Raw genomic sequence first — 13,195 nt, forward strand, 5'->3', positions numbered from 1 at the left:
CTGTGCGTGATGAGCGTGCGAACAGACGGGCGGGCAGGAGATACGCTCGCCTCGCCGCTCGTGGCGCCAGTGAGAAACGAAGCGATACAGGCTGAAACCTGCCTTGTCCTCCGCTGCGGTTGACTGCTGCGTGAAGCTGCACGGGGGTGCTCTGCTCTGAACATGGCCCTGACGTGCCAGTAAAAAAGCACTCGGGGATTCAGTGTGAGCGAGCAATGCTTCCCCGCGGCTGTGAGAAATAGCCGTGTCGGGGCTGAGTTGTGAAAACACGGCCGGCGGGCCGGGCGTGACTACTTCCCTCTACTCAGAAGTCCTGTCACTGCGCCTGGAGGTACATGTCCCGTTGTGTCCATCCCCTCCAGCTTCCCCAGTACGAGAGAGGGATCACAACCGGAGAGGAGGCCAGCAGAGAGGCACTGAAAGGGTCTGAGGGCTGGAGCATGTGACACAAGAGGCTGGGAGAGCTGGGCTTACTTGGTGTGGAGAAAACAGGGCTAGAGGGGGTTTAATGGCAGTCTTGCAGAACCTGAAGTGAAGATGGTGGCAAATTCTCCTCAGAGATGCACAACAAAAAGTGGGAAGGAAATGGGCATGTGTCAAAACAAGGGAAATTCCAAATGAATACAGAGGGACACGTCTGCCAAATGTGTCTGGTCAAGTACTGGATTAGATTCCCAGAGAGGCTTTGTAATTCTCATCGGTGGGGACTTGACTGCACAAGCCTCTGAGCAGTATGATCTAACTCTGATGTTAGCTTTGCTTTGAGCTGGAGGTTGGACTAGGTGGCATCCCGAAAGTCCCTTCCAACGTAAATTTTTTAATGAGTCTATATTGATTTTTGCACATCTAGAATACAAAACAAAGTATGTTTTCTGCAAAACAAGCATTGCCTCTTTAGGTAGTTTGTGTCATTTACCTGTCAGGGAAAACAAATTTGCCAGAGCTGCTTTATATTTTGGGGCACACAATACTGCAGTAACACCCACACTGCAGAAGCTGCCGGCAAAACTGGGAGGAAAAGCTGCCAGTCAGATAAGCATGGGTAAGTTCATGTATGCACAATTGTTCAGGCAGCATTAGGAGAAAATTTTCATTGTTGCAAATGATGCAAATTTAGACATCATGTTTGGCTAGAGGACCTTGCTCTAGAGCGTGGGCCAAATAGTCCTTCCAGGAATTTCACAAATAAAATAAATTGGAATGAACCCGGGAAGTTTGCTATAGATGCTAGACCATGAATCTAACTGCATTAAGTCAGTAAAATACTATAATTCCTCATTCTGCATGCCACTCACTTTATTAGAATTGGTAATGCCTTTACTCTGTTGGACACCTCGTAACTCAGTGCTGCAGTTTATTTTCCCAAGATTGGAAAAGATTTTATTTTATCACTTTGTCATTTTTATTTGGTCATTGTATTCTCTCTTTACAAGTAATATAAAAGGAACATTGATGACATCCCATCAAAATAGCTGGAGTGTTGTTACCCAGTCTCCACAGAACTATAACCTAGCTTAGATTTGTAGTCTTTGAACAGTTCCAGTTTCATAATGTGGTTTGCAAAACAGCTGTCAGCACATAACATAGGTCATGAGAATTAATACCAGTACAGGGCAAGAGGGACTCTATTCTGTGAGCCCACATCCTCATATTATCTGTACTAGACGTGTTGTACCTGAAAGGAAATCAGACCCTAGGAGTTAGATTTCTGCAGAAGGTTTGTAGCTTTGGGGAAATGGGAAATGGCATCTGGTAGGCTTGCAGTCTTGGACAATCTTTTTTTATGCAGACTAGCTGACCTGTGAAATAAACTCATGATTTACACATGAAACTGCTGACGAATATGTACAAGCACACCACAGTGAAGTCTTAAAATGTAAGAGAAAGAGGCAGCTTCAGTCAAAGATCTCTCTCTGCCTGGCATCTTCAGGAAAGTGGCTATAACAAAGTTCATCTGAGTTTTATGCTGGAGATGATTGATTATTGTGAGATCTTCCTATAAGCAAATAAAAGTGTCTGTAATAAACATGAGAATAGTAATCAACTAGAAAACAGGCTCTTTAAAAAACAAGGAACAAATCTGTTGGGTGTTTTTGACACGTATTTCTACAGGTAGGACTTTAAATTTGCCCAAGCAAAATCTTGCAGCAAGGGAAAATCATTCTGGAGTTGAAGATGAGAATAAAATAGAAGTAGATTCAAGCTCATCCTTTCTTGTGGAATATGGACTCAGCATGTTTTGCAGAAGATAACTTCTCAGAACTCTTTTGTTCAGATTAGATTAAGTTATAAGTTTTAATAAAAATATTTATTTAGAGTTATATAGTTCTTTCCATTTAAGGATTTAAATGGATTTTATATGACATTCTCAGTGAACAAGATCACAAAATATAGGCAGAACCAGGCAGAACTATTCTATCAGTTTATTCACACAAAATACTATCAAAAGTCATCTAGCCCTATGCTGTATACCTGTTACTGCTGCAAGGGTGGAACACTGGAAAATTACAAGCCTGGAATCAGTAGTGGAAGAAAGTAGGATCATGCTGAAAAAGGTATCCTCTTGCAGTTGCCCTGTTAATAAAACTTCTGTGAACAGCGTCACTAATATCTCTGGCACAGGTGGGTGCCTCTCCTATGAGCACTTTGATACAATACAGAGGAACAGTTGTTACCCCTCAAAGAACCGTGTTGAGGGATTATTCATATCTAGTAAGGTGGAAATTAGATTGCCAGGTAGGAGACCTGAGTTGAGGTCCCAAGTCTGACTGTGTTGTTTTTGAAGACCTAAATTATGCCTGACCAAAACAAAAGGCATTTAATTTTACTGAAGGCATTCGTTTTAATTACACAGTGCCATCTCTTACACTTTTTAACTGCTGGAGATCTCAAACAACAGTTTTGTAGTAGCCTAGTATGTGTGATTATGTGTCTGTGCATGTATAGGGTGTAAATCTCACATTTGATTTTTTTATATTTCTATTTTAGACTGTAAGATGACTGTGTAGAAATTATTTATTCCAGTGTCAGGTATGTATAATTTTTAAAGATAATTTGGAATTTGGTATCAGGAATGCAAATTATTTTCATGAGTTATTCCTCACACGGTGTCAATGTTAGTTATTCTTTTTACCATCTAATTTTTTGATAGTAAAATAATTTTATGAAAATTAATATTTTTGTCATTGTACTTCATGAATGAACAAAAGTGAATAAGTATGCATAGTATTTAAACTTAACTTGGCATTTCCAAATCAAATAATTCTCGTTCTGGTGGAGGCAATGCATGCACTGAAACTTTCAAGCTTATTCTTAAACTTAATCTTTAGGGACTTAAGCCATCCCAGCTAAGTTAGGAGGATAGTCCTCTAGCATCCCTGATAGCAATGGAAAGATACAGCAATCTGCAGAATTTGGGACCTGATCTAGAACTATTTGGAGGTGTCTATGGTGCTTCTATATTATTATCTTAGGATTAGAAATACATTTTTTAAATTAATCTTTTCAGCCATTTTCATTTATTGTGCTATCACAAAGTGCATCACAAAGTGGTCTCCCAGAGAATGTAATGGAGTCCTTTTAGATGATGGAATGAAGCCAAAATGTGCACCTACACTAATGCTTCCTTTTCTGAGTGCCACATTTCCTGAAAATAATATGGGAGAAGAGCGATGTACTAGATGGCGGGATCCACTTGCTAATTGCACCCCTCCTTTAATAAACTTCCATGATACACAGTATTTGATGTGATGTAAAAAAATGAGATAATGATCGTCTCATTACCCACTAGGTGTCACCACTGACACAGAAAAAATTGTGAGAATATATTTTCTTGCCTCTTAAAACTGAGGCTGGTTGTTCTCACCACACCTTAATCAAAGTAGCACTCCAGTCCAAGAAATTCCAAGAAATTTGTTATGTTCTTTTAAAGCTCTGTGTCCTCTGACCTTGTTTATTAGCTGGAAAACATTGAAAATATTTTACAGGAAACCACACCTGGAATATTCTCTTGAGGCTTGGCCCTACATGGTAGTAGGCTTCTCCATTCCTTACCCTAATTTGCTTTCCTCTGCTTCTCTTACATCCAGAGCCTTTTGAATTGCCTGTTCAGTAAAATAAACTGATAAATCCTGTTAGGTACCTTGATAATTGGAAGTTTAAAATAGGCAGTATCCTGTTCTTCTATTTTATTATTATCTATTATACCTATCACATCAGAGAGGCCCACTATGACAACTTTCCCTGTCTTTATTATGAACACAATTACACTAAGATTATGGATAAAAATGAAAGGAGATACAAAATATTCAGGCATCTTTATTTGCCTAGGTTTAGCTGTTCTGTGTTTGAATGTTCTTTAATTGTACCAGAGGTATTCTTTATTATAATCATTATCATTTTTAGACGAATTTTCAGAGATCGTGTTTAGGTTGCTGTTTCATGTATTAATACATTTTAAAGTCAGAAAAGGCAACTGTTGTGATCAAGATGATAGACTCTTAAGTAGCCTTTGGGTGAACATGTGTCAGCAGTGTACACTAATAACTGTAGCTGGCTTAGTGTGATGCTTTTTTATTTCCCCAGGGCTCACCTAAATTACCATCCATTTTGGCTAGGATTGCTGTTGCATATCACAATAGAAAAAAGATCATAATGGTGTGAATCTGAGCAATTGTTTGTGAAAGGCCATTGTATTAGAACATATGTTTCAAAAGATGCTGCTTTGTAGTCCAAAAGAAGGTGTATTTTACTACTTATGCAGATACTGCTCCTGTGGTGAAAAGGCTGTCAGAATTCTGGAATGAATTTTGCTGACTTTATATTCTGTCTCTGTATTTTTGCCTTTTTTTTCTCCTAGATTTGATTTCCCTAATTGCAGTTTTTCCTGTATGCTACTTGAGACCAAAGTCAACTAATCTCTGAACCTTGTATGATACATTGAAACAGACTGAACTTAAGTTTATTCCTTTAACACATTTTTCCAATTTATTAAAATGCAGAGATATTAGGGCTTCATTTAATATTGAATACTTTAAATACAACAATTGACATTCATGTGTTTAATTCAGAGAAATAAAACTGGCAGAGGATAATAATACTTTGCATTTAGTTAGTGTATTATATAAAAAATTTATGAGCATCATGCAAACATCTTAAGTGTTGCATTGTTACTGTAAGTCTTGTCATACTCACTTTATGAAATAGGCATATGTGGCACAGAGGGACTCTAAGTAGCTCAAGGTCATTAATTAAGAACATAGAATTCTGAATTTCTCCTCCAATCATTAAGCTAACATTTTTCACTTCTGATGTAATAAAGATATTACACAGAACATCCCTTCAACTCATCCCACCGAACTCTTGACAGTACTCAGCTGAAGGAGTTCCAGTTCCATCAGAACTTTGTTGTTAAGCTAACTGCGCAGTTTCAGAAGCAAGAAAACATTCAGGAAGTGGTAAATGGATCAGCACAACAAAATGAATAGGAGGACAGTCTTTTTATATTGAAACTTCAGGATGCGTCTCTAATCATCCTTCCCAAAATGTATGGAAAAGACTTACATAAACTCACCATTACATGCAAATGTGACTTCAGGTGTTGAAATGACCTGGTTCTGTGATTTCTTCTTAAAACTTACATACTACCCAGTATTTGCTCAAAATGTTTCTCTCGCTTAGTTCCGTAGCAGAGGAATAGGAATGAATGCTTTACTGGTGTGCCACAATAAGGTGGGTATGCAGTCTTGAGATACTTGGTTTATATAGGCCCTGAGATCTCTGCCTCAATTCTCCTCCCCACTCCCCAATCTGTATACTCTTTTTTTTTTTTTTTTTTTTTAATGTTTGTGTAATTGTTCTGTGAAGTTGTAATCTTCCTGATAAGTTAGCTCATGCAACATGTCCCGCTATGTTCTTTTTTGCTGAGGAACTACGTTTTCTTCCTTTGGGAACAAATCCATACCTGACTGCACTTGGGAAGAAGGGATTGATTGCTGTTGTACAACAGCGCATGTCTGGTTTTAGAATTGGTACTTAGAAACAGTTAAATTAATGGCTGAGCAAGTGAATTCTCAAAGTCGGTAGAGTAAACCTTAGCTACAAACTTCTCTGACAAGGTTGTCTCCTAGCTTTTCCAGATGAAGCTGTTTTTACAGATGTTTGCCATTCAAGTTGTGGATGAGGTCCTGAGCAACATGATGTAAATGTCAAAGCCACCCCTTGAGTTGTAGGTTGTACTTAGATGCCTTCCTGAGATCCCTTCCAAACTAAAGTATTCTATTTTTGTGTGTTTCTCCTGAATTATTTTACAGCATTTACAGCATGATTTATAAAATGCAGTTAAATATAAGGGATAGAAAAGGTAAACATACTTAATGTATTTTATTTTCTGTTTTGCAAGCTGGAGTTGTTGCTCATGAGTTTGCCTCATTATAGTAGGAAGAGTTTGCCTACTACAAGATATACGGATTAGTATTGCCACTGCATGCCTAGGTTATTTGCCAAGTTGTAGGAGGAAGAAAATATGTGTAGTCTATAATAAACTATATTCTTTAAGTCTAGAAACAACAGCATACTCTGCTTGACTAGATAGAGATAATACATTGAGTATGGGAAGTCTTAGCAAAATTTCCAGGACATAAAAATGCTATTTTTTTTTCAGTGAAGTTAACATACAGGTATAAATGAAGCAAGCATGATATCGGAGAGATATGATAGGTTACAATATGACTCAACATTTCAAAAAAGTTTAGATTTGAGGGAAGCTATAAATAAATAGGGCAGATTTTTTTAAACAGATGAAGCTTCTTTCTTTGACTATGCAAAGTACCTCCTCTTGCAGATATCCCTTCACAAGCAATGTGTTCCCATATTTAATAGAGTAAGTTGAAAGGGAAAAATGTATTTCGTGAATCTCAGAAACCTTATTCTATTTCTTCTTTTTCTGTAGCTGAATAGTTTATAATCACTGAAGATCTCTGCTTGTATCTCCAGTTTTTGTTCTACATGATGAAAGAGGTAATCTCAAATTGTAAAATGTGCACAACAGTGTTAACAGTTCTGAGATTGCCCCTGAGCTTTTCAGATTCCTGATCTGAATTAGTTTTCAAATGTGTTAAAGCTGTTAAATGCATGTTTCCCACTTTTACAAACACTTGTTTATAAATTACAGTTTTCCAAAGTCATCTTCTTTGTCCATGGCGTTTGTCTTTGAAACTGGAACACTTTGTTTGGTTACACGCTTGAGCTGCTTTTTAGCTCAAAAACATCACACCAATATCAGCGAATGTGAAGGATCTTTTTGAATGTTTTCTTGAAATTCTGGTTACAAAGAGGATACAGGAATGGATTTAAGGTGGAGTTCACATAGCCAAGCCATATAGTGAACATGTGTAGATTTGAAAAATCTTTATGGCCATGGAAAGCTTTTACCATAAATAATACAAAATAGGGAATCCAGCACAGCATAAAGGCTGCCATTATGGCCCCTAGCTGCTTAGCTGCTTTCCTGTCCCTGTTCCCATGCCGTCTTTGAATGTGCCTTTTGGAATGGGTATGCAGATTTTTCCAGGTTTTCCTCAGGTAAGTCAGTCCTCTGAAATCCCTGTTCTCAGTCTTGTCCTGAGGACTGCAGGCTCTTTCAGGTTTAGGACTGGAGTGCTCTCTACAGGGTGCCTCCTCGGTGAAAGTATGGTTGTCTGATGCATCACTTAAGTCACTATCTTGTGAGCAAGGCTCCTCTTCATTTCCATTGTCTTCTGTTACACACACACACTTCTTTCCTGCTTCATCCGGGCCTGGCTCAGACTGGGCAGTGGTGAGAGGAAAACACCTCCACTTAAGGACTTCCCTATTACTCTTGCTAACAAATGCCTTTGAAGACTTGTCAGGATTACTGAAAGGAAGCTCTGCCTCCATATTTTTGGGCGGACAGGAGCTTTGCTTGTCTTTAGGAGGGGTGTTTTCATCTAAGATTTGCTTCTGGGGGCAAATATTTTGCTCATCCTTTATCTTACTATGATGTATGAGGGTGTTTTCTGAGAAAGACCGATATGATCCATCGACGAGCTCTCGGTGCTGACAGTGTTTTCGAACAGCTCTGAATATTTTATAGTAGAACCATAACATCATGAGAGAGGGTAGGTAGAAATTGACAATGGCTGTCAACACTTTAAACCAGGTCACGTTAGAGAATTCAGTTTCACACTTGTCTTCATCTACTGACCTTTTCCCATTATTAGCAAAAACAGGCCATCCTAGGATTGGAATGACCCACATGAAAGAGAGCAACCAAACCCCCAAAATCATTAGCAATGCTCTCATTTTCGTTCTATACTTGAGATATTTCAGTGGTTGCTGAACTGAACGATAACGATCAATGCACAATATGAAGAGATTGAAAATGGATGCAGTACTGGCCACATAATCCATTGACAGCCAGAACAAACAGGCTGGTAAGCCTAGAGTCCACACAGGACTTAGGAGATAAACAATATTCAGGGGCATAACAGCTGCACCAACTATAAGATCTGCAATAGAGAGGCTGACAATGTATAAATTGCCAACTGTTTGCAGCTTCTTTTCAGTTTTCACAGCACATAGTACTAATATATTCATGACAATAGTGATCAGTGAAATGCTTCCCAGAAACAGACCTAGAAGAGCTGAGTGAGCGCTAGTCGTGTTCTCTGTTGTGTTTTTTGACATCTTTTGCACAAGAACACAGAATGAAAATCAGAGATGTCCAGGCCTTGGAAATTCAGTCTTGGTTTGCACTCCTGGATGAAAATGTGTTGGATTGCTTTCTGATTTTTATTTCCAGAACTATAGAAAAGAAAAGAAATATGCTCAGTTACTGTAGTACTAAAATAACATAATAAAACTAATCTGTGCTTCAGCTTAGCACTATCCCGTTTTGGACTTTCCTAAATAGTCCAACATTTTACACACGGGTAGTTAAAGATGTGTTCTATGAAAAGTACTGGAGCAAGCTCTAGGAACCAATCCAAAATGGTTTGTGGAGGTGTTTCATGGGGCTTCATACAATTCTGACCCCAGAACCTGGAGCAGAGATTTCACTCCTCTCTGTTTGAATTTCTTATATCTCATTAAATAGCTGATCATGAACCATAACATAAACTGCATATTGGCAAACCAATATAAAGTGTGTTAATAAAAAGCAAATTAACATGTTTTGTACTAAATAGTTTTAAACAAACCAGTGATTGTTCACAAACTACATCTAATAGTTTGAGAATACAGCAGTTTAATTTAATTATCCACGAATAATCATAGAATCATTTAGGTTGGAAAAGACCTTTAGGATCATCAAATCCAACTGTTAACCTAGAACTGCCAAGTCCACCACTAAATCAGGACCCTAAGCACCACATCTACACAGCTTTTAAATATCTCCAGGGCTAGGGACTCAACCACTTCCCTGGGCAGCCCATTCCAATGCTTGACAACCCTTTTGGTGAAGAACTTTTTCCTAATGTCCAATCTAAACATGCCCTGGCACAACTTGAGGCCATTTACTCTTGTCCTGTCACTTGTTACTTGGGAGAAGAGACCAACCCCCACCTCACTACCCCCTCCTCTCAGGCAGTTGTAGGGAGCAATAAGGTCTCCCCTCAGCCTCCTATTCTCCAGGCGGAACACCCCCAGGTCCCTCAGCCACTCCCCAGCAGCCTTGTGCTCCAGACCCCTCCCCAGCTTCATTGCCCTTCTCTGGACATGATCCAGCCCCTCAATGTCCTTCTTGGAGTGAGGGGCCCAACACTGATCACAGCATTTGAGGGGCGGCCTCACCAGTCCCATGTACAGGGGGACAACCACTTCCTTTGTCCTGCTGGCCACGCTGTTCCCGATACAAGCCAGGATGCTGTTGGCCTTCTTGGCCACCTGGGCATCCTGCTGGCTCATATTCAGCCGGCTGTCGACCAACACCCCCAGTCCTTTCCGCCAGGCAGATTTCCAGCCACTTTTCCCCATACCTGTAGCATTGCATGGGGTTGTTGTGACCCTAGGGCAGGACCTGGCACTAAGCCTTGTTGAACCTCACACAGTTGGCCTTGGCCCATGGATCCAGCCTGTGCAGATCCCTCTGCAGAGCCTTCCTACCCTCAATCAGATCAACACTCCTGCCCAACTCAGTGTTGTCTGCGAACTTGCTGAGGGTACACTCAATTCCCTCACCCAGATCATTGATAAAGATATTAAACAGAGCTGGCCCCAACACTGAGCCGTGGGGAACGCCACTTGTGACTGGCCGCCAACTGGATTTAACTCCATTCACCACCACCCTTTGGGCCCAGCCATCCAGCCAGCTTTTTACCCAGCAAAGAGTACGCCCATCCAAGCCATGAGCAGCCAGATTCTTCAGGAGAATGCTGTGGGAAACAGTGTCAAAGGCTATACTAGAGTCTAGGCAGACAACATCTACAGCCTTTCCCTCATCCACTAAGTGGGTCACCTTGTCATAGAAGGAGATCAGGTTGGTCAAGCAGAACCTGCCTTTCATAAACCCATTCTGACTGGGCCTGATCACCTGATTGTCCTGTATGTATCGCATGATGGCACTCAAGATGATCTGCTCCATAACCTTCCCCAGCATCAAGGTCAGAATGACAGGCCTGTAGTTTCCCCACTTGTAGATGAGCATTACATTGGCTAACTTCCAGTCAACTGGGACCTCCCCAATATGAAAGACTGAATAGCCAGCTAGTTGTCTCAAAGCTTGTTCCTTTGTGTGCTTAACTGAGAAGATCAGACAAAGTGTCTTAAAGGCTTGCTGAAGCAGTAGACCATGACACCCAGGCGGGGTGCCTGCCCACCAAGGAACAAAGAACAGAGAAAGCGGGTGAAATGCATGCACAAGCGTGTGCCTTAGGCACACAGCCTATAAAAGGCTGCTGTCTCAGACCCCCTGGGGGGGAACCACCAACTCTGCAGGTGACCACTAAAGACCCTGGGGACCACTGACTCTGCGAGTAACAACTGAAGACTCTGGCGACTACCGACCCCACCAAAGACCCCAGAAGACACTGTGGATCCATGGTGATGACTGCACTCTTCCATCTAGACCTCTTACTTAATTTCCTATCTTTTCTTCCTTCCTTTCCTATCGCTGCTTTCTCTCTTTCCCCCAAAGAGTTAATAAACGAGTGAATTTATGATGTCTGACCTCGTTTGTATCTTAATCTCGCTGGAAGGGATCGAACTTGAAATGAGAGGTTGGTCTAGCCACCCCTAGCCTCCCAGACTCATGTGAGGTCGCCTAGAAAGCAAGGGGGCCTTTCTCTCATCCAACAAAATTGGATCCTAACACCCAGTTAGCCAGGACTGCTGATAAAGGACTGAAAGTGGCTTGATGAGCGCTTCTGCCAGCTCCCTTAGTACTCTTGGGTGGATCCCATCCAGCACCATAGATTCGTGTGTGTCTCAGTGGTGTAGCAGGTCATTAACCATTTCCCCTTGGATTACTGGCGCTTCATTCTGCTCCCCGTCTCTGTCTTCCAGCTCAGGGGCTGGGTACCCAGAGAACAACTAGTCTTACTATTAAAGACTGAGGCAAAAAGGCATTAATTACCTCAGCCTTTTCCTTATTCTTTGTCACTGTGTTTCCCCCTGCACCCAATAAAGGATGGATATTCTCCTTAGCCCCCCTTTTGTTGCTAATGTATTTATAGAAATATTTTTTATTGTCTTTTACAGCAGTAGCCAGATTAAATTCTAGTTGGGCTTTGGCCCTTCTAATTTTCTCCCTGCATAACCTCACGACATCCTTGTAGTCCTCCTGAGTTGCCTGCCCCTTCTTCCAAAGGTCGTAAACTCTCCTTTTTTTCCTGAGTTCCAGCCAAAGCTTTCTGTTCAGCCAGGCTGGTCTTCTTCCCCACCAGCTCATCTTTTGGCACATGGGGATGGCCTGCTCCTGTGCCTCTAAGATTTTCTTCTTGAAGAATGCCCAGCCTTCCTTGACCACTTTGCCCTTCAGGGCTGCCTCCTGTCAGCCAGTCTCCTAAACAGGCCAAAGTCTGCCCTTTGGAAGTCCAAAGTAGCAGTTCTGTGGATCCCCTGCCTTACTTCTCCACGAATCGAAAACTCAATCATTCCATGATTGCTGTGCCCAAGACAGCCTCATTCTCAAGAGCTGGTGTAACTAGCCTGAAGAAGAAAGGGAAGGTGAAAGAACAGGCAAAAGCATACCCCCTCTTTTTCCCATAGTTTGGTTCTCCAAGGAGAAAAGGTGAAGAGTGTCATTATGAATAATTTCCCAGAGATGGCGCACAAGGCACAGAGATGACAGCAGTACCAAATACAAATACCAAATTAGGTTTTTAACCAGTAATATTATCATATCATAAACTGATACAGTAAAATGATAATACTGACCCATCTCCCAGAAGTGATAAACAGTGCCACAGGGAATGCATACCGCACCACAGGGAACGCAGTGAGGATTTATGTAACATAGTCATGCGAACAAATAAATCAACACTGTGACCAGAAACTATTAAACTAACATAATGAATGCTTATAACAAATTTATTTTAACACGCTCTGGTCAGATCTGTTGTTATCTCAACCCTTTGTACTACATGTTGGGTACCAAAAAGGACAGTCACGGTTTAACTCCAGCCGGCAACTAAGCACCACACAGCCGCTTCCTCACTCCCCCCAGTGGGATGGGGAGAGAAAGGAAAGGTAAAAGTGAGAAAACTTGTAGGTTGAGATAAGAACAGTTTAATAATTGAAATAAAATTAAATAAAATAAAAAATAATAAATTGTAATGAAAAGGAAAACAACAAAAAAGAGAGAGGGGAACAAAACCCAGGAAAAACAAGTAATGCAACTGCTCACCACCTGCTGACTGATGCCTAGCCGGTCCCTGAGCAGCAATCACTGCCCCCCAGCCAATCCCCCAGTTTATATATGGGCATGATGGTATGGAATACCCCTGTGGCCAGTTTGGGTCAGCTGTCTTCGCTATACTGCCTCACAGCTTCTTGTGCACCTCCTTGCTGGCAGAGTACAAGAAACTGAAAGGTCCTTGACTTAGTATAAACATTACTTAGCAATAACTAAAAAATCAGGGTGTTATCACATTATTGTCATGCTAAATCCAAAACACAGCCCTATACCAGCCACTAGGAGGAAAATTAACTCTATCCCAGCCGAAACCAGGACAAAGGA

The 13,195-nt window shown here is 41.1% G+C and overlaps 1 protein-coding gene across 1 annotated transcript; it reads right to left on the reverse strand.

Annotated features, from left to right (window-relative positions):
* Nucleotides 1-7,278: 7,278 nt before the first annotated feature.
* Nucleotides 7,279-8,706, reverse strand: HRH1 (histamine receptor H1). Its single transcript, XM_009636642.1, has one exon. The coding sequence runs from the start codon at nt 8,704-8,706 to the stop codon at nt 7,279-7,281; it is 1,428 nt and encodes a 475-aa protein (XP_009634937.1).
* Between the last annotated feature and the right edge of the window lie 4,489 nt (nt 8,707-13,195).

Source organism: Egretta garzetta, unplaced genomic scaffold, assembly GCF_000687185.1.
Source record: "Egretta garzetta isolate BGI_Z169 unplaced genomic scaffold, ASM68718v1 scaffold553, whole genome shotgun sequence".
Lineage (NCBI taxonomy): Eukaryota > Metazoa > Chordata > Aves > Pelecaniformes > Ardeidae > Egretta > Egretta garzetta.